Source organism: Myodes glareolus, chromosome 18 (assembly GCF_982192425.1).
Source record: "Myodes glareolus chromosome 18, mMyoGla1.1, whole genome shotgun sequence".
Taxonomy (NCBI): Eukaryota; Metazoa; Chordata; class Mammalia; order Rodentia; family Cricetidae; genus Myodes; species Myodes glareolus.
Window position 1 is genome coordinate 60,318,599 of NC_142043.1, and position 21,358 is coordinate 60,339,956.

General features: G+C 49.9%; 1 protein-coding gene and 1 non-coding gene across 2 annotated transcripts; one reads left to right on the plus strand and one right to left on the minus strand.

Moving 5' to 3' along the window:
- The first annotated feature begins 1,320 nt into the window (after window positions 1–1,320).
- Window positions 1,321–20,617, plus strand: Ggt5 (gamma-glutamyltransferase 5). Its single transcript, XM_048451493.3, has 12 exons — window positions 1,321–3,015; window positions 10,654–10,784; window positions 11,008–11,103; window positions 11,591–11,786; window positions 12,308–12,465; window positions 12,992–13,138; window positions 14,918–15,054; window positions 15,382–15,572; window positions 15,985–16,091; window positions 16,263–16,381; window positions 16,502–16,612; window positions 20,283–20,617. The coding sequence occupies exons 1-12, from the start codon at window positions 2,843–2,845 to the stop codon at window positions 20,427–20,429; spliced, it is 1,713 nt and encodes a 570-aa protein (XP_048307450.3). The 5' UTR covers window positions 1,321–2,842; the 3' UTR covers window positions 20,430–20,617.
- On the minus strand, window positions 19,512–19,616 carry LOC125411594 (U6 spliceosomal RNA). The gene has a single exon (XR_007235357.2). It is a non-coding gene; the product is annotated as a U6 spliceosomal RNA (small nuclear RNA).
- Window positions 20,618–21,358: the final 741 nt, after the last annotated feature.

The following is a 21,358-nucleotide window of genomic DNA, read 5'->3' on the forward strand; positions in this document are numbered from 1 at the left end:
ATAAGACAGGGCCATAGTTGAGGTCACTTCCCAAGCACAGACCCAGAGTGAAACCCACGCTTGTCTTGCAAGAGGCCCAGTTCTCAAGGGACAGCAGGTCAGCAAGTTATAGGGAACTCACAGATCCACGAGGAAAACACAGCTCAAAGTGGGTGGGCCCGGAGAAGCACAGTTAGGCATAATGTCCCTCCTTGTCTTAGTCAGGGCTACTCTTGCTGTGATGAACCAGAGAACCAAAGCAACTTAGGGAGGAACGGGTTTGTTTGGCTTGCACTTCCACACCACAGTTCACCATCAAGGGAAGTCAGGACAAGAACCTGGGGAGGGGCTGCTTATTGCTCCTCCTGGCTTGCTCAGCCTGCTTCCTTATAAACCCCAGGACCCTTTGCCCCAGGATGTTTCCACCTGCGAGGGGCTGGGCCCTCCTGCATCAGTCCACTAATTAGGAAAATGGCCTACATGCTTGCCTGCAGCCTGATCTTATGGAGTCAGTTTCCCGGCTGCGGCTCCCTCTCTAAAGACTCTAGCTTGTGTCAAGTTGACAGAAAACTAGCCAGCACATGCCCAAAGGGCAGCCCCTTCCGACATCTCTAGGTCTGTAGAACTCACAGCTATGAACACTCAGTTAGGAGACCTTGAAGACGCATAGAGAAGGGGGCCACTGGGGCACTCACAGCTGAGGAACTAAATATTGCCCCTAGACGTGAGCACAAGTTGGGGTCCCTGAGGGAAGGGGCCCAGTGGCTGGAGGAGGGGCCCAGGAGGCTAGGAATCCTGGAGCTTCCACCCTGCCCACAGGGAAGCAGGAGTTTGTCCTGCAGTTATGCTCCATGTCTGGGCCCTAGGAGTCTCTGGGGTTCCCCGGGGAAGACAGAAGCTGGGCCAGAAGGGGTGGCAGTCATTCCTCTGTCCGTGTTTGCAGGGGAGAAGGCAGGCTTCTTAGGCCAGCACATTGAGGTGTGGCGTGTCACAGTGTTCCTCGCCCCATGGGACTGGCTAGTGAGGTCCATGCCCCCAGGGTGCCAGAGGAGTACCTTACTCTCCCAGACCCCTGAGGTTTAGCCCAGAGCTTCTCTGTGGTTTGGGGGCTTGAGTGGCTTTTTCATCCCATCGTCGTTTCCCCGTCGCTTCTGGAGTAGAGACCTTTGGAGCCACCAGAACAGGCTTCCCCCCAAGTTCAGTATGATACCAGTCCTTGGAGAATTCTGCCTCTTCACTCTGGCCTATGCCTGACCAGGGCGGGGTGGGGGTGGGGGGAGATAAGTTACCCTTGAGTCTGCTTGTCCCTCATTGCTTTGTCTAGAGAGCTTTGAGGACCCGTGACCAGTGGGTGGGCTGGCCCACACTCAGGAATGTACTCTGGCTCCTGGTGAGCAATGACATGGCCATGCGGGGGACAGTTGGGATAGGGAAGACGCTAGCTAGCCTCTCCCTCTAGGCAGAAGTGGGAACCGGCTTACAGGAAACGGTGTCGCTGGCCCACGCTGAGCAGGGCCTCTGGATGGGAGGCCCTGTGAGGATGTAGACATTCCCTCTCTGGCCCTCATTTTTGGGTGGTACCAAGCAGGGGGGAGGGGTATGAAGATGCGCGAGAAGCATGCTCAGTGGAAAGAGTGAGGGATGCTGGGCAGGTCCTGAAACTCTGAAAGTCCAGCCCTGCGAGCCTAGTAAGTCTACTCAAGAGAGCAGCACCTCGCTGGGGCCTCTCCTCCAGCTGCTCCCACTTGAACATCCTGAGGTCACGGAAAGACAGGACCCAAGCCAGACCCCCCAGGAGGAGGAGGTTCCTCAGCACAAGCCCAGTCCTGAGTACCACTGTACCCAGAGAGGCAGGCTAGCAGCCAGTGGGGCTCTGAGCTGCAGAAGACGTGAGGGTACCCGGCCGGGCAGGACAGACTCACCCTCGAGAGGTCTAACATTATGTTTCTGGGTCACCGATGATGCAATGACACTGGGTGCCAGGGGCTAGACGTGTGGCCCGTCTGCTCACCCCCTTCCCACCCTTACACGCCTATGTATGGATGAGGCTGTGCCAGGCTGTGGTAAATGGTCCTGAGTGACTGCCCTGGTTCACTTTCAGTCCCTTCTCTGTAACGTGTGGGTGCCTAGATTGAGCTGATGTTTAGGTGGAACCAGCTGAGGGTATAGGGCTGGGGAAAGGAGTCCCACCCTGCAGGAGACACCCTGACCCTGAGCAGCTGGGAGCCAGAGAAGGGGTGAGAGTCTCCACGAGTTCTGTGTGCAGTTCTGGATGTAGCAAGTGTCACATTCCAATGGCAGTGGGATGAGGAGCCCCCAGGGGCCGTGACGCCGGCAGGAAAGGGCGTGGGCTCCACTGGCGGTGAAAGAGTTAACAGCAGCAGCTGGCCCTTCTCTACAAGAAGAAAACTCCCTGTAGATGCCTGGCCTGCCTCCAGGGCCAAGCTGTAGGAGCTAAAAACTGGAAGTTCAGACCTGTGGCCAGATCTGCCTCTGTATCTGCCTCTGTAGCAAGCACCGGAGGAGGGTAGCAGCCTGGCCGCTGTGTCTGTCTGTCTGTCTGTCTGTCTGTCTGTTGTTTGTCTCTCCATAAACCCATCAGGTCAGCTGACTGGCTTCCTGTTGATCCTCTCTAAACCTGCCTGCCCACCTATCTGTCAGCCTATCTATTATCTTTCCTAGCCAGTTGTCTCGCCTGTGTGATAATTTATCTCTATCTCTGTACCCATTGATTTTTTTCATCTGTCTGGTTGCTTGAGTTTACCTGTATAGTTTCTTTCCTGTTCATCTGCCAGTCCATTCACTCCTCTGTCCGCTGCCCTGTGCCCACCTGCCTCCCTCTCTCTTCCTGGACCTCTGAGCCATGGCCTGGAGTCACAGGGCCACAGTCTGCCTGGTCCTGCTGGGTCTGGGTCTGGGTCTGGCCATCGTTGTTTTGGCTGTGGCCCTCTCTCACCACCGTGCCTCTTGTGGCCCCGGGGCCTTTGCACAGGCTGCCGTTGCTGCTGACTCCAAGATCTGCTCAGATATTGGACGGTGAGTAAGAGCTGGGTGTGAACTTGGTGGCCCTGAGCAGCTGGTTGCTCCTGGAGACTGTGTGACTGTGGTAGGGACCCGTGAGTGCCACGCTGGTTGTGAGGTAAGGGCCTTGTGTGTTTGGCTTCGGACAGCAACCCCAGGGCCCTTGCGTGGAACAGTGTAGGTGCGTCCATAGGGAAGGTGGGAACTTGTTGCAAAGATAGTGTGACTCTATTGCTCAAGAAGGCCACCTAGACAGACAGTGCTACCTTGGGACCTGCTACCTTGTCCCTGCCTGTCCTGACCAAGGCTGGAACTTTTTTGGGAGCCTGGGCAACAGGTTACAGGGTTCCATATGGAGGTCCTGCTTACCTACATACACAATGCTTCCCAGGGCCAGGATACCTCTCCAAGTCTTTTAGAACACACACACACATACACATGCACACACACACACACACACTTGTGCACACATGCATGTGCACACACATACACTCTCATGCACATATGCATACACATATATATGTACACATGCACCCGTGCACACATGTGTGTATACACACTCACCACACTCACGCACACATGCATGTACACACACCTACATGAACAGTGCCACATCTACCAGGACCTCTCTCTATGGTAGACCTCCTCATCTACCAGGACTCACTCAAGACTCTGGCCTTGGTGAGTGGAGTCACTGATGACGGTTGGTGGACAGAAGCCACAATGTGTATTTCCTGAAAAATTTCCGGAAAACCCAGTCCATGAAAGCTCCTGCTACCCACCATGCGGCCACAGGAGCAGACTGGCAGGAAGCCACCTCTGGTCCCCTACCCACTGAGCCCCCAGAAACCTGGGCAAGCCTCTCCTTCTTTCCAGCCATCTGGGCCTCCTTCCCATCATATTAGCCTGGTAGCCCACTGTGGGGGTCCAAGTGCTTTATACACCCAGGGCTGGGGCCTGCAGCAGGGAGAATATGGTGGTCTTGGTCCAAAACACCAGCCTAGCATGCTTTCTTTTGCTTGAATCCACCCACCCTTCCTTCCTTCCTTAATCCACCTGTCTAGTCCTTCTTTCCTGCTTCCCTTGCTCATCATAGTAGCCCCCAACCCTGCTGACCTGGTCCTCTGAGTTCGCAGACTTTCTGTCTCCTTCATGTCTCCCTTGCACTTGGCAGTAGCTGGGCCTAGCAGTTAGGATCAGCAGAGGCGGTCCTTTCTGTTCCACATGCTGTTCCCAAGGGGGGCAGGAGTTAAGAGCAGCTTTGTGCCGCGAGATGCACTGTCTACTTAATCCTCCCAGAATGCGAAGATGTGAATGATGTTAAAGTGTGTGCACTCGCACATACTCAGACCCCACAGAGAACCAGCCAGACGAGCAGCCCCCATGAACATGGGGGTGCTTCTACGCCTCTCTGAGGAAGGTCTCTGAGCAGTGCTTGGTCCGGGAGGGCCAGACTGCGGTTGGTGCTTGGAGCGTGGGGCCTGTACGCTCTTGCACCCCGAACCCTCCCTCAAGCTCTCTCTGGTGGAAAGCGGATGTGGGTTCCCCTCCAGTGTTTTCTCAAACAACTCTCTGCTTCCTGTTCTTGTTCTAAGAGCCTAGCAATGGGGAGGGAGCCTCCGGCCCCAGCTACTTACTGTGAACAAGAGTTCAGGGACCATAGCCAGGCGAGGCCTCAGGAAAGGCGTCCCAGCTGCTGTGACCCCTGGCCAAGAGCTTTCCATTTGATTTAGGAGGTCTGTCCAGGGGAAGAACCTGGCCCGTGTCATGGCGGGCCATCTCAGTGGGCCTGGGGTTTTCCCCTGACTGTTGCTGCTGCTGCTCCCGCCAGGGTGGGAGGGCTGTGGAAAGGGCTGTCTTCCTCAAGTCCCCTGCCTATCCGCTTTGACCTCAATCTGTTCAGCCCTGGGCACATAATGGACTCAGCTTTATTTACCAAAAATGCAGAAGGTAGGGCTCCCTTGGGGTTCTGGGGAGCAAGTTTCTGGAGGGTTCCCATCAGGACTGACACGGCACTACAAGTGTGGTCACAGTTGAACACCAAGGGCCGAGTGTGGCCTGTTGTTTCAAGCCCACCTGGCATCTGAGGGTTGCATCCTTGGCTCAGAGGAGAGCAATAACACAGACCAAGCTATAGCACCACGTGAGCCTCAGTTTCCCTTCTGTGACATTTATGCTGGTACCTCCCTCATAGGATGGCAGTGAGCATGCAGGTGAGTTCACCCCTCCTCTCCACACACACTAGACATGTTCCTTCAGCAGCTCTATATAGTGTCTTCTGCCTGGGTTGATCTGACATAGCCAACATCTCAGGACCTAAGGGAAGATTAGCGTGTGGCTCATATCCGAGTCCCTCCCTTCCAGGGCCGTGGCTTTAGTTTCTGCTCTTATGTTCTCCTGGCCTGAAACTTGTTCTATGACTTTCATAGTCTCTGTATTTCTGGTCACCTCACAGGGAAGTGACAGCCTTCTCTGACCGCTGGGGCTTACAATGATGTGTGTATGCAAATGCCCACATGAGCATACACACGTCTGAGTGAGCATGTCATGGAAGTCGTGGTGACAACAGCCCGCTGGTTCCTTAGGGACAAGTGCATTTGAAATGGATCATTATCCTGGTGACAACAGCGATCACATTTCTCAGCTGAGGAGTGCCAGGCTCTGGAAACCGAGTTACTTGCCTCTTGCAGCCGGCTAGTCAGGAATATAACCCTACTGGAATAGGACTACTATGGCCCCAGGCTCCCGGCTCATGCCTGTGGTTGGGGGTTAGAGAAACATGTGGGGCAGGTCATGAGCCCTTCTCTTATCTGCAACATTGGTGTGGGAGAATTATCTGTATTCTGTCAATCATGTATTTTAATAAAACGCTGATTGGCCAGGCAGGAAGTATAGGTGGGTCAACCAGACAGGAAGTAGAGGCAGGGTGATGAGAACAGGAGACGGCTAGGAAGGAGAAAGCCCATTCCTTCATTCCTGCCCAGACCATAGAGAAGCAAGATATAACCTGCCCCACTGGAAAAGGTACTGAGCCACATGGCTAACATAGATAATAATAATGGATTAATATAAGTTATAAGGGCTAATAAGAAGCCTGAGCTAATACGCCAATCAGTTTATAACCTAATGTAGACTCTGTGTGATTTTCTTTGGGACTTGCCAGCTATGGGGTACCAGGCGGGACAGAAACCCCAACAAGCCAGCCCTCATGTTACACAACATCTAATGTTTTTGCTTGTCATATGTCAGATATATGAGGTGCCTGATTCAATGGCACAGCTTTACTTAACAGGCATGAGGTGCTGGGTGGCTATGAGTCACCACTTCCAGAATGGAAAAATAACATGTGGGGAACACCTCCAATCTGCCATGGCCTGGGGACACAATGGTAACCAAGAGGGACAGAGTACCGCCATTGGGGAAGGAGATGCAAACAGACCTATAACTGTGTTAGATGGTTGGGTATGATAACTGTTTATCTGAAGTTTCTGTTTTGTGAAAAAAATCTCTCCGTCCCTCTCCCTGTCTCTCACTCTCTGTCTCCATCTCTGTCCTCCCCCACCCCCTCTCTTTTTCTCCTCTCCCCTTTCTGTGTTGTTTCGGACAATCCCCTTGGCTTAGTCAGCCCCAGGATTACAGTAGTGAGCCTCATGCCTGACAGCATGGCGCGCTTCTGATACTCTCTTTCTGCCACTTTTTAAAAATTAGGTTGTACATTAGATCTTCTTCTTCTTTTAGAGATTTATTTATTATGTACACAGTACTATGTCTGTATGTACACTTGCAGGCTAGAAGAGGCCACCAGACCCACTCTAACAAGGCCATGCCTCCTAATCCTTCCTAAATAGTTCCACCATCTGGGGACAAAGTATTCAAACATATGAACCTATGGCGGCCATTCTACCTCCTACTACACCAGATAAAGTATGTTTGTTGCTATTGTTTTGGTCCATCACTCACAAATCACATACAACCAAAAATGAAAATGTCCTTATGTGGGGCTGGAGAGGTGGTTCAGAGGTTAAGAGCACTGGCTGCTCTTCCAGAGGTTCTAAGTTCAATTCCCAGTAAGCACATGGAGGCTTCTATCTATAGCCACGAGATCTGATGTCCTCTTTTGTCATTCACGCATACATGTAGGAAGAACACTGTGTACATAATAAATAAATAAATAAATCTTTAAAAAAGAAAATGTCCTTATGTAACAGAGCATCATGTGAAAGAAAAAATCTAAATGTATCTTTATTTTTCTAGTACAGTTATTAGTTTAATATATTATTAGATTTTAATGTTTTCTTTCTTCCATCCTTTTCATTTTTATTTTGGAATAAGAAGTCAAAGGTACTTAAAAGGTATACTCAAAAGTCATATTCTCACTCTTCACCCTATGTGCCAAGTCACCGCAGAGGTGTGAGTGTATGTGTGCATGCATATGTAGGTGCTCATGTATTTGTGTGCGCATGTATGCAGAGGCTGACATGGGGTATTTTCCTTTGTCATTCTCCACCCTATGTTTTGAGACAGAGTCTCTCAAACATGGAATACACTGACTCAGCTAGGACTTCCAATGACTGATTTTTTTTTCTTTTTCTTGAGATCAGGTTTCTCTGTGTAGGTCTGATTGTCCTGGAACTCATTCTGTAGACCAGGCTAGACTCACAAGGATCTGCCTGCCTCTGCCTCCTGACTGCTGGGATTAAAGGCATGTGGCATTTAATCAAGTACAGCCATTAAAGGAATGCACCACCATGCATTATCCTGTTCTTAGTTGTTACTTTTTTGAATGGTTTTTGTCTGTTTATTTTGATGTGTTTGGGCAGGGTCTTGCTAGGCAGCCCTGGCTGGCCTGGTACTCATTGTGTAACCCAGTTTATCTTGAAATCATAGCGATCCTGCTCCAGCCTCTTAGCACTGGAATGATAGGCAAACGTCCCAACATCCCATTTGGGTTTTAAGGGTTTTAGATTTTATATTGATGTTGCAGGGCCCAACTTCTTCAGTTGTGATCCCATATGAGGTGAGAAACTCAGTGTAGGATCCCCCAAATGACATCTGTAAAAGATTTCTGAATGAATGACCAAAATTGATTTCAAAATTAAATAAACCCGAAATCCGAGGTATTCCTGGATCGCTGGTGTTGCACACACGCAGCCCTGGTTCTGAACACACAGCGTGCCTACTTTGCACTGTGTGCACCGCTTGCCATAAAGCACAGGTGAATGCTGCCATACCACCTCAGCAGCCTTCATTCTGGCTATCGTGTGTTGTGAGTTGCTGTGTTTTACTATACATACTAAGTCTTCTGCTCTTATAGAAACATAATGCTTTTAAGGATGTTTACTATTTTTTTTATTGGCATTCCTCAGTATATAGGAGCCAGGTTAGAGTGTTTGTATTCTATTGTGTGAAAATGCTTGATTTTAAAAGTTATTGTTCCAATTGCTGACTTGAGTTTCATACAAAAATTGTTAACTGAATTTCATCCTGTGATTATGAGAGAGAATTCCCTAGATATACTTCTACCATATTATTCTACATGTTTATGCAAATGTCATTCTCAGTGTTGATGATGATAAAGCCAAGGTGCCAATCAACTGAAAAATGTTGAAGATGTTCTCTCTCTAGCAGCATTAATTAATTATTAATTAGAGATTTAGCTCATTACGTACAAATAAATAAGCATATCCATGTCATTAATATGCAGGTTTGTTTTTTTATTTTTAATAAGTGGAAAACACAGGTGTGGTGACACATGTCTGTCATTCCAGCACTCTGGAGGAAGAGGCAGGGGATCAGGAGTTCAAAGCCATCTTTGTTACATATCCAGTCTGATGCCACCCTAAACAGTATGAAACTCTGTCTCAAAAGATTACAGGGAAAAAAAGGCAATTGAATGGATACTAAAAATTTGTTTTAAAATAAATATCTTTAGTACTTACACCAGTAAATATTTTATTTATATACCCAGAGTCATGCAAAAAAGTCTCACCCAAAAAAGGTGACCCGTTCTTAGAGAATATTTTTAAGAAGTCTTAGTATAGTTCAATACAAATGAAAAAAAATAATCCAGGCCTGGTGACATAGGCCTATATTCCCATCTGAGGGAGACTGAGGCAAGGGGGTTACAATTCAAGTCTCGCCTAGGCTACATAAAATACATACATGCACGCACGCACACACACACGCACACACATACACACACATTGTCAATAGCAAAAGCTTTGTGTCTGTGGCTAGGAGCAGTTTTAAACTGATACATTTTAGTGACTCTTAAATCCATGGCTTGGTTTGTTTTTTTATGCACAGTTTTGCTTTTTATTTTGTTTAGTTGCTGTTGTTGTTGTTTAGACAGGCTCTCATTGTGTGTCCCTGGCTGCCCTGAACTAACTACAGAGACCAGATTAACCTAGAACTCAAAGCTCCATCTACTTCCCCCTCCCAAGTGCGGGTATTAAAGGTGTGCGCCACACACTACACCTGGCCTCAGTTCTGTCTCTGAACTGTTAGTGCCTCTCCATCTTCTCTCCTGTCATCGCAGAACTGCAGGGTCCCGTGATTTCTGCCTTCTTGAATCTTTTATATCTCTTAATTTACTTCTTGCATGTTCTCTTTTCTCTACTGTTTGGTGTGTGTGTGTGTGTGTGTGTGTGTGTGTGTGAATGTACATGTGTGTGAATGTATGTGTTTGAAAGTATGTAGGTGTGGGGGCTGGAGAGATGTCTCATAGGCTAAGAGCACTGGCTGCTCTTCCAGAGGTCCTGAGTTCAATTCCCAGTAACCACATAGTGGCTCATATCTGTAATGAGATCTGGTGCTCTCTTCTGGTCTGCAGGCATGCGTGCAGACAGAATGCTGTATACATAATAAATAAATAAATCTTTTTTTAAAAAGAAAGTATGTAGGTGTGTATGGGTGTGTCTGTTCTATTGCTGTGAAGAGACACCATGACTGAGGCAACTCTTACAAAAGAAAACATTTATTTGGGGGTTTGCTTACAGTTTCAGAGGTTTAGTCCACTGTCATCATGTCAGGGAAAATGGAGGCAAGGAATGCTAGGCATAGACAGAGATAGGTAGAACCTGGACCTCAAAGCCTACCCCCACTGACACTTCCTCCAACAAGGCCACATCTCCTAATCCTTCTAATCCTTTCAGATAATTCTACTTCCTGGTGACTAACCATTCAAACATATGAGCCTATGGGGGCCATTCTTATTCAAACCACCACAGTAAATACGTATGTGTGTTTGTGTATGGCTAAATGTGTGTGTAAGTGTGTGAGTGTATATGTGTGTACACATTCATGTGTGTGTGTGTGTGTTGGCACATATACCATAGTGAACCTGTGAATGTCAGAGAGTAGCTGGGATGCTCCAGGGGATGATGGCAGCAGAATCATTTGAAAACTAAGAACCACCTTATATATGGCACAGGGAAGTGGAAATGCCTTTCTGCTTCGCAATCTATTGGGTATGAGGATGGACCAAGGAGTAGCTGGATTTGAGGGGGCAGTGTGTTTTCTCATCTAACTTGGGGTGTGGTGCCAGCAGATAGACCATCAACCTGCCACTGTTTCTGAGCAAGCACCAGTCACGTGAGCCCAGGAAGGGATGGGGTAGGGACGCCAGATCACTGATTCTGTCGTGTCGCCTAGAGCCATTCTCCAGCAACAGGGTTCACCCACGGACGCCGCCATTGCTGCCTTGATCTGTACTGGTGTCGTTAACCCACAGAGCATGGGTCTGGGCGGAGGGGTCATCTTCACCATCTACAATGCGACAACAGGTGGGCCCTTGTGGGATTCGCCCTGGGGAGACAGACTTATCTTTAATCACGGGGCACCCATTTCTCGGGCTTTCTTGCAAGCTTCTTCCTTGGTACTCTTTGCCCTGGCTTTGCCTCTGTCATGTGGAGCCCTGGTGGTAGGTGGTGTTTTAAGGGTTAACACAGAGATGGAAACCAAGACCCAGAACAGGTTGGAGTCATCACTCACCCGCCTCAACTCCAGGGAAGGTGGAAGTCATAAACGCTCGGGAGACAGTGCCAGCCAGCCATGTCCAGGGCCTGCTAGACCAGTGTAAAGAGGCCCAGCCACTGGGCATAGGTAAGGCCTTTGGAAGGGTTCTTCAGACAACCTAACTGACACTGGTATGGGCCTGTCCGGAACACTCTCCCGCCAAGGGTCAGTATGACTCATGAACAGGCCCTGATGCTCTGACATTGAGGATGGCCTCTGGACATGAGGGGACTGTGGACCCCTGATCTCCTGTGTTGGGTTAGAGGTCTTCTTTTGTGGGAGACACTGAAGAAAGGGGTATTCCGAGGGGAAGACCAGTCTTGGGATGCTCAATGGGTCTGGGCTGGTGGGACAGGGATCCTGGGTCTAGTTTACTTGAAGGCAGAGTAGGCTCCAGCGGGGTAGCCTGGTGCCTGGTGGTGGTATTCTTCTGTGGACTTTGTATGGAAGGCAGTGGGGAGTCACAAGCAGTCTGTGCAGAGAACAGTATGGTCAGGCATGGGCTTCAGAAGCTGGGTGAGCAAGTTGGGGTGAAAGGGTTGCGCCAGGCTGAGGTCAGATGTGTATTGCGCAGGGACCCAGTGGATTGGGGTTCCTGGGGAGCTCCGTGGCTATGCTGAGGCCCACCGCCGACACGGCCGCCTGCCTTGGGCTCAACTTTTCCAGCCCACCATCGCTCTGCTCCGAGAGGGTTTCCGTGTGCCCTCTGTCCTCAGCCAGTACCTCAGCCACAGCTTCCTGCGGCCCTTCTTGTATTCGTCATCTCTGAGGTGAGTGAGCACTGTAGCACAGATCTCAAATCCACATCCGACCTGAGCACAGCCACCAGACAGCTGTCCTAGTCATTCCTCAGCCAGAGGGTCGAACCTGAGGTGCCAAGGCCCTTATAACCAGGGTCACCAAGGCTTTCCTCAGATCAGAACCGAACTGAGGCTAAGGGCGGCTGACCCCTTCTGTTCTGCCTTCCTTCTGCTTCTCTTTGGGAGTGGCAGACAGTCTTCAGCTGACCCCACTACCACCTCAGTGGTAGGTCCTCCCAGTAGGTAACAAAGTGACTCTGGGTGACACAGATATACCAGAAAGGCTCTAGGGCCAGGAGTGATGGTGGTGATCCAGTCCCAGGTGTTTCCAGAGAACCAGTTCCCTAGTGGTTCTGTCCTGGGGCCACCGCTGTTACCCCCCCCCCCCCGAAGAATCCTGAAGATTTCTCTAGAGCCCAGAGGAATGTGAGTGTCTGCTGAGATCTGGCATCAGGCTGAGATTGCCTCCTCCCTCTCCCTCCCCATCCCAGACAGCTCTTCTTCAATGGAACAGAAGCCTTGAGATCTCAGGACCCATTTCCGTGGCCTGCCCTGGCCAACACCCTGGAGACTGTGGCCATGGAGGGTGCGGAGGCCTTATACACAGGGAGGCTGGGCCACATGCTGGTGGAGGACATTGCCAAGGAAGGTTAGCTATGCTGACGTTGCATCACCCAGCCCAGCTAGGGAAAGAACCATGTTCTGGGCATTGGAGTGAAAGTCCCACCTTTCCCCAGGCTCCTCAGGACTACTGGGTGCTCTGGAATTCAGGAGGGTGTTGCTGGGATTCAGGAGAGGCCAGGTGCTCATCTAGTCCAGCCTAACCATGGCTAGCCTTTGGGGTCTCTGTGATCAAGAACCTCAAGCGGCAGAGTGCTTGGCACGTCTGCCTGTAGAGAAGCAATGGCCGGCTTGGGTGGCAGAGTTGGCCATCTTTCTCTTCCTATTTCCCCTTTGCCTTCCTCTGGTCTCTGCCTGTCTGCCCTATACCACTGCTGCGCACTTGTCCCCTTTGGGACTGTATTACTTGCAGGCAAGAGCAATCCTTTGGGTGTCCCTGAGACACACTTGCAGGCAAGAGTAAATCCTTTGGGTGTCCCTGAGATGCATCGCGACTCTTTCTTGCCCTTTGGCAATACCCATCTGCACCTGGAGCTCTCACCGTCTCTCTCCAGGAAGCCTGCTGACAGTTCAGGATTTGGCTGCCTTCCAGCCCGAAGTGGTAGCTCCCCTGGAGATGGCCCTGGGAAACTACACCCTGTACTCACCACCACCGCCTGCAGGGGGTGCTATTCTTAACTTCATTCTCAAAGTGCTGCAAGGTAAGCCCTTCACCAGGTCTCCTCTGTCCTCCAGTCACTGTAACAAAAGGCTGGATGCGGCTGCGTCTTAAGAAAAGTTTAGCGCTGGGAGTTGAGCTCAATGGTAGAGGGTTTCCCAAGCTTGGCCCCCATCATATCAGCCTGCTTGTAAGCGGGCCACTTCCCAACAGCAAACTCCCCATGACTGTCTTATTAGGTCTTCCTTCTTAAAGGTTCAGCCACCTCCCAGTGCAGACACTATGGTGATCAAGGGACTCCAATCCCAGTGGACTCTCAGAGACACCCAAGACATACTCCCATCATAGTGAATGGCCCTTACCTTTTTTGACTTACAGTAGATTCACAGAGGCATGCTATCCACGCCCGTGGACAGCAGTCAGGACGGTGAGTTTTACAGTTGTCTCTGTCTCAGGAACTGTCCCAGATTGTGCAGAAGGAAACGGCATCCTTTCCCTTAGTGCGCGCGTGACTCAGTCTCAGGGCACAGGAGCAGAAGGCCCTGTGGGTAGTGAGCTGCATGTCAGGTGTGTATACTCTGGGCTGACACACAGAACAGGGAACCACAGCTGCAGGGCCTGCCTGAGGCCTCACAGCTCCAGAAGCAAGAAATCACACAGCAGGTTATACACAGGCTGGGCTCGGTCTAGAGTCTCCTGGGGGAGAATCTGTCGGCTCTCCTCACCTTCACTGCATCACCCTAGGCTCTGCACCCAACAGTTCAGACAGGTACAAAGCCTTCGACATGCCACATGTTTCCCTATGGCTACACTTGTGATTAAAAGTTTAATTATAAATTAGGGACAGTAAGACACAGCCTTTCACCTACAGGAAGCCCTACATGACTTCTCTTCGGTCTATACAAATCACCACCACTGCCGCCCCTGGTTAGCTTTCCATTACTATACCAAATATCTCTGATTAAAAACCCACTTATAAAAGAAACAGTTTCTTTTGTCTCACAGGTTTGTAAATTCTGCCCATGTTTGGTTGGCTCTATCGCTTCTGGGACTGCAGCGGGGCAGCATGTCATGGCAGGACGGGTGGTAGAGCAAGAACTTTATCTCAAGGCTTCTGGGAAATGAAAGACAGGGAAGGAGAGAACGCAAGCCCCATCTGAGCACATGACCTAACTAACCATCCTCCCAGGCCCCGCCTTTTAAAGTGTCCACCACCCCCCAGCAGTGTCAAGCTCAGAACCAAGCCTAGATGTGCACTGGGGCCATCATTCAGTAACATAGGTGTCACCTTGACTTAAGTCCTTCAATATGGTGACAGCTGGTTTCACCATAGGGAGGGTTACTGAGGTCTGAGAGCTCCGTGGTAGAGCTCATGCCTAGCATGTCCTACCTCAGTGCTGGGGCGGCTATTAATAAGTGATTAATGAGCAGGCAGCAGATACAGTGTGGCTACATTAGACAGTGGAATGAGTCACACCCTTGGTGTGATGGAGCAGGACAGCTCAAGATTTAATCATGCTACACAGAACAGCACTTAAAATGATGAATTGTTTGTTCTGGAACTTTCCATGTAATATTTGCAAACCATGACTGACTACAGATAGCTGAGATTGTGGAAAGTCAGATCACACACAAGAGGGGGATATCTCTTCTCCTCTATGTGTCTGACTTATAAAGGTGAGTGTGGGGGCTGGAGAAATGGCTCAGCAGTTAAGAGCACTAACTGCTTTTCCAGAGGACCTGAGTTCGGTTCCCAGCAATCACATGGTGGCTCACAACCATCTCTAATGGTAACCCCCTTGTACCTCCGCTACCTCCCCAGGGTTCAACTTCTCAGCAGAGATGGTGGCCCTGCCTGAAGGAAAAGTGAACATGTACCATCACCTTATAGAGACACTCAAGTTCGCAGTAGGGCACAGGTGGCGACTCTGGGACGCTTACAGTCACCCAGGGATACAGGTAAGGCTCCCTGGGACCGATGGTGTCCTCTCTCAACCCTTTCCTAGAATACAGCATGGAGGGAGGGGCAGCACTGGCATGGGGAAGGTGGAGGAATTTCTTTGTAGTTCTGGGCAGAGATAGCCTGGCAGTGGTCCCCGGGGCTGGAAGAGACTCTGAGGTGGTAGCTATAGTGGGTAGGATCTGCCCTTAGCATGGGCTCAAGTAAAGCCCTTCTACAACAGACTGGAGAAAGGGTCCTCCCAGGGGGAACGAGTTCACCCTGCGCTCTGCTTTGAAGACCCTGCCTGGCTCCTCACTAACTTGCTCTCTGATTGCTCACCCCAGAACACCTCCCAGAACCTTCTTGGGGAGGCTCTAGCCCAGCACATCCGCCAGAAGATTGACGGCCGCGGTGACCACCAGCTCAGTCACTACAACCTAACCGGGGTCAGGGGCAACAGGATGGGCACCTCTCATGTGTCCGTGTTGGGAGAGGACGGCAGTGCTGTGGCAGCTACCAGCACCATCAACACACCGTGTGTGGGACCTGGGGAGGGGCGGGGGTAGATGGGGCTCAGGGGCAGGTGGGTAGATCCCTCCCCCTTTGCTCTTGACTCCAGAGTCTCCTTTGACTCAGTTTGGTCTACACCCTCTGACCTCTCCTTGTTAATCCCTACGTGCTTTTCCCATTGTCAAAAAAGATCTGGCACAGGGACATCCCTTGCCGAGAAAAGCTATTATTTGATGGCCCTGAGCCCGGTCCTGCCTGGGTTGGGCCTTACTCATAAAGGAGTCCTGATGGGAGCCACAGGGAATCTTTGAGGTCCGTGAGTGGTTCTGGGCTCCGGTGTGCTGGAAGGCACTGTAGTAAGGGATCCAGAGAGGTTGCAGCCCTGTATTGCTGGGAGCCAAGGCCCCAAGTTCAGACCCCGCTTTACCCAACCGCAGCTTTGGAGCCATGGTGTACTCACCTCGGACAGGCATCCTCCTTAACAACGAGCTCCTGGACTTATGCTGGAGGCACGAACCAGGTTCCACTGCCACTCCTCCACCTGGTAAGAGCAGGGCCTCCTGCCCAGTGCCCCTTGGAGAGAGAAAGAAGGGTGGGTGGGCCACTAACCCCTGGATGAGTTACCCCCCATCACTGAGTACTGTTAGCTTAGCAACGTATGAAGGAGGGGTGGGTGGTACCCTTAGAGCGTGTGGGTGATGCTTGTTGGCCCCAGTTCCAGGTGAGCGCCCACCGTCTTACATGGTACCCTCCATCTTGGTCAACAAGGCACAGGGATCCAAGCTGGTGATTGGTGGGGCTGGCGGGGAACTCATCGTCTCTGCTGTGGTCCAGGTAAGTCTGAGAGTTCCTGGCTAGAATGTTGACCTCTCTGGTGCACTCCCTGGGGCGGGGATGGGAGTGTGGCAGTGGGAAAGTCGGTGTCCCTTCCCTGTGTCCTCTTATTTCTTCCAGACCATCATGAATAAGCTGTGGCTTGGCTTTGACCTGACAGAAGCCATTGCAGCCCCCATCCTACATGTCAATAGCAAGGGCCATGTGGAGTATGAACCCAAGTTCAATGAGGTGAGGCTGAGGTCCCACCGGCCTCCTGAAATCCATGTTGTTCAATGTCCCCTGTAAAGAATTCGGTAACTTCCTGGGCCAGGGAGGCACACTCCACCTTTAGGGGCCACAAGTTGAGAAGTTTAACGGGAAGACAATAGGTTTGTCCCATGGCATCCAAGTCAGAGAGCGGGCTGTTGTCTGAGCGTCTCCTGGGCTGAGGACTTCAGAATCTTGTTCTCTGTATGTCATTTCCAGGAAACTAGCTTTTCTGACTGTGGCCAGTTAGCCGCTCCTTCCTGGCGCCTTCGTCCCTCATGTAGTGAAACTCACAGTCAAGAGTTTATTCACAAAAGAGCTTAGTTTTCCCGTGGGATTTTGTTCTGGAGCGCGGGAGGTGTTTCTGCCCTTATGTCCAAACATGTGATTTCCCCACTAAGACCCTGGAGCATGACCAGTGACTGAAATCTCTTTACTCTCTTTACTGGCTACCACTTTCCTCCCCAGAAACTTAGCTTTCTGGGAGTTTTCTGAGGCTCACTGTACACACTATGTGGAGCACATATAGAGATTAGCAGCTCTGGGGCTGGAGAGCGGGCTCAGTGGTTAGGAGCACTTGCTTGGTGGTTCTCAGCATCCATATGGCAGCTCATGACCACTCTATGAACACTGTAAGAGATCCAACACCCTCTTCTGACCTCCACAGGCTCCTGCGTGTGTGTATGTGTGTGTGTGTGCACACGCACGTGCACACACACACACACACACACATGGAGGGAGAGAGTAGATAAATGTTTTAAAAATAAATAAAATAAAAAAAAATAAATCTTTAAAACTACCAGTAGCTTTCTGAGGCCACAAACTGTGTTCAGGATCATTTCTGTGGTTCAGCGTTCTTGAAGTTCTACGCCTTGGTCCCAAGGCCATCTTCCAGGGCCCCTTACAATCTGAAAACCATGAGACTAGGAGGCCGTTAGTGAAAAGGGGCATCAACAGATGCTCCTTGACTCATGGATTTTTCAGTTTTCTAATAGTATAAAGGCCATCTATGCAGGCCTGAGGTTGTAGCTCAGTGATAAGGAATGCACAAGCTCCCAGCACTACAAAAGACAAAAGAAAGAGAAAGAAAAGTTACATGCATTCAGTAGAAACCATTTAATGTCCATTATACATTAATGTTGATTACTCATATAACCATTCTATGTTATATAACTTTAGGACAAAACTCAAAAAACTACATGTGAGATGTTCAACACCTTAAAATAATCTTTGTCTCAGATGACATCATAGGCTAAAGTAAATGTTCTGCATATTTAAGACAGGCTATGATGTTTGATAGATTAGACATACTTAATTTTTAAAAAAGATTTATGTGCATGAGTGTTTTGTCTGCTTGTGTGTATGTGCACCATGTCTATGGCTAGTGTCCATGGATGTCTAGAAGGGCACTGTAGTCCCCAGAACTGGAATTGTAGCATGGGCCACCATACAGTTGCTTAGAATCAAACCTGGGTCCTCTGCAAAAGCAACAAGTGCTCCTTCAGTGTTGAGTCATCTATCTGGTCAGGTTAGATATATTAAATATATAAATGCATTTTCTACTTGTAATATTTCCAAATTATGGTGGATTTATTGGGGCTCATCACCCCATTATAAGTTGAGCAATATCTATAGTGTTGAGAACTTGTTCAGATCCTGAGGATCAGGGCATAGCCCCTTGGACTCAGATTCTTGGCATTTTAGCGTCTGCGCAGGGTTTTTCCTGGGACCTGAGACGTTCTCTCAGGGCGCCGGGTCCAAGGAACTAATGTCTGGAGGATGCAAGAGCCAAGACACGTTCTTTTACGCTCGTATTGCTTGAGCCTTGAGCCTTGACTCTTAACTGAAGATCCGTTGTCAGCGAGTATCAATTCTCAAGACTTGGCACTCTGAGAATCTTTGAGAATTCAGAAGACGGCACAAGGACTGGGAGCTGGGATAATGAAACCCAGTGCCCTGTGAAGCCAAGCTTGTCAGCACCCTAGAGTATTCAAATGCCAGTTATGCAGATACAGGGCTTTCCCTGGTGAACCCCATCAATCCTGACTTAGAGACCTCAAGTCTCCAAGGACCCTCACAAGCAAAAGCCACCACCAGGGCAAGGAAGGGTTTGGAGTTTGGCCACTAAATTCTGGGAAACGGAGCCTCTGAGGGCTGAAAGTTTAACTCTGGCTTTAGCACTGGGGACCTTAGCCTTTAATATCAAGGTCATTGGGCAATTCGTAGAGTAAACACAGAGAAATTAAGAACCCTAAGGGCGTGGCTACAGATCTCACCTTGCCAGTGGCTCAAGTCATATAATGTCACCTGGGAGGCAACTGATTACAAAGACTTCAGAGACGTTGCCATACCTGGACATTTGTAGAATATTGGGTCATCGTGAAAAAAATTCTTGGCCCATTAATTCGAAACAGCATATGGAGGTGTGGGGCTAAAGAAATATAGAGTTTTTAGGATTTTTGCTCCCTTATAACATGATAAACAGCAGTAGTAGGGGTTCATCCCACAAGGATATAAAGTCTTTAACATCTTAGAAATCAGAACTGCAGGGCGAGGGCCTTCTTTAATTTCTACCTCCAAGTTCACAGATTTAGTATTTTACACCTGAGAATTAGGGCCCCATGTCCTGAGTGTCCCCCACAACTTCCTCCTGGGTTCTAGTTTTCTTGGATACAAACAAATTTGTTTGCTTTAAAGACAGAACTTGGCTCAGGCTTGCTATGTAGCCGAGGCTGATCTCAAATTGACAACCCCCTGCCCCTGCATCCTGAGTGCCACCATACCTGGCTTGATACAGGAGTGTGCCTTTATGTCTATCTATACATTCATATGCACATGTGCGTGCGCGCGCGCACACACACACACACACACACACACACACACACGCACGGGATGCTTCATGAATTTACAAGTCATCCTTGAGTGAGGGCCATGTTAATCTTTCTGTATTGTTCCAGATTTAGTGTCTGTCTGCTGAAGGCAGTACAGTGCAGTGCATGGATACCCTGGACAAATGCGATCAGTAGCCTTGGGTCCTTCTAGACACCCCCTTATAAACCAAAAAATTATAGGCACCCCCCAGGAGCTTGACTGCTGCATATATGGATATCTTAGGTCCTGAGTTCTAATCTCTGTGCTGCTATGGTCCTATGGTTTGGTACTACTCAGGTTGGTGGGCCTGGGTGCCTAGTATCTAGTACTTTGTCCTCCTCAATGTCCCAGGGTATCTGTGGACTCCAAAGTGCTTTGAAATGCTTTGAAGCGATTCAGAATTGTGGCCCCTTAACCCAAGTCTTCTAAAACGACTTTCTCCACAGAAGCCCTGAGATCACCTCAGATTTGTCCTCTGGGTCCACAGTGAATTAGACCCATGAACAGAATGAACTGGGTTCTTGATGGGTTGTTGCTTTGAGCTTCCCCATCCTTGCCTGGTCCCTGTAGCCTCTCACATCCCTCTGGTGTCTCCAAGCTGTAAACTCCATGTTCTAGGACCAGTTCCTGCCCACAGTCTTTCCCTAGCCAGGGTCCGCAGGCTCCCCTCCCCCAAGTCCCACCTTTTTAGGTTTGTTTTTTTAATTTTTGTCTAGCCATTCCCCTGCGTAATGGGGGGCTTGAGCTGCCCTCTCCATGAACGCTTCTCTCTCTTTTTCAGGAGGTGAAGAAAGGGCTGCAAGACCGGGGCCAGAGCCAGAGCCCGCGGCTGTTTTTCCTGAACACCGTCCAGGCTGTGTCCCAGGAAGGGCCCTGTGTCTATGCAGCATCTGACCAGAGGAAGGCTGGAAAGGCTTCGGGATACTAAGACATCTTTGCCCAGAGATAGGATCTCACCCTAGATGAGTCCTGGGTTGCAGATGGATGAGGCTATAGGTATAAGTGTTCCAGGACCTGAAGCCTTTGCTACGAAATCAACCTGGGCCTGAAGAGGACAGGGACCAGCTTGACAGAGGAGTGACTGAAGAGGGAAGGATTGACCTGTCTGCGGTCGCTTCCCAACACCTCTGGTGGCCTGCTCTGGATCTTCTAGCCTCCCCCTGGCATCATGCCCGCATTCCAAATGGTGTGCCTACCAGTCCAGGGTTAAAGAGGAGCCACACTATGGGCTGATTTGGTGGTTCTCAGCACTTAAGGAACCCCCAGACAGTGCCCAGTGACATACAATATACCTCACACTCCTGTGGTTCTTCATGTCTCCATTCACCACATTCTCTGAATGTGGCCGGATTCTCTGAATGTGGCTGGCTCGGAGTCTTTCTGAAAAGCCATTGACAATGACACTGGGACTTGTTTCCTCTGCATATACTAGATTTTTTGGGATCCAGTCTGTTTGGATACTCACCTTCCTGGACCTGGAGGGAGGGGGGAGGAACTTGAACTACCCACAGGGCAGGAAACCCTGACTGCTCTTAGGGATGGAGAGGGAGGAGGAGAGGGATTGGGGGGAGTGGGAGGGTGTTGGGAGGGGGGCGGAAATGGAAACTTTTATAACTTAATAAACTTTGAAAAACAAAACAAAACAAAACAACAACAACAACAACAACAACAACAACAACAAAAAACTCGGGAATGGGGCAGTGAATGGAGGGCACCCACCTCTACCCCGCTCAAGCTACAGTGTGTCTGGGGGCTTTGCAGTGTGTCTGCCTCCCATTTTGCCTGCCAGTGAGAAGGCAGGAGTGTGGCTTGTAGTGCTTGCCCTCAACTCTTGTGAGGCCCTAACCCCTCCAGGAG

What these genes read in the sequence shown, in the direction of transcription:
- Ggt5 (XM_048451493.3), top strand. Translation starts at nt 2,843, where the DNA reads ATGGCCTGGAGTCACAGGGCCACAGTCTGCCTGGTCCTGCTGGGTCTG. An exon ending in CATCTACAATGCGACAACAG is followed by an intron (nt 10,785 to 11,007) that starts GTGGGCCCTTGT and finishes CCTCAACTCCAG; the next exon opens with GGAAGGTGGAAGTCATAAAC. An exon ending in ACAGTCACCCAGGGATACAG is followed by an intron (nt 15,055 to 15,381) that starts GTAAGGCTCCCT and finishes TGCTCACCCCAG; the next exon opens with AACACCTCCCAGAACCTTCT.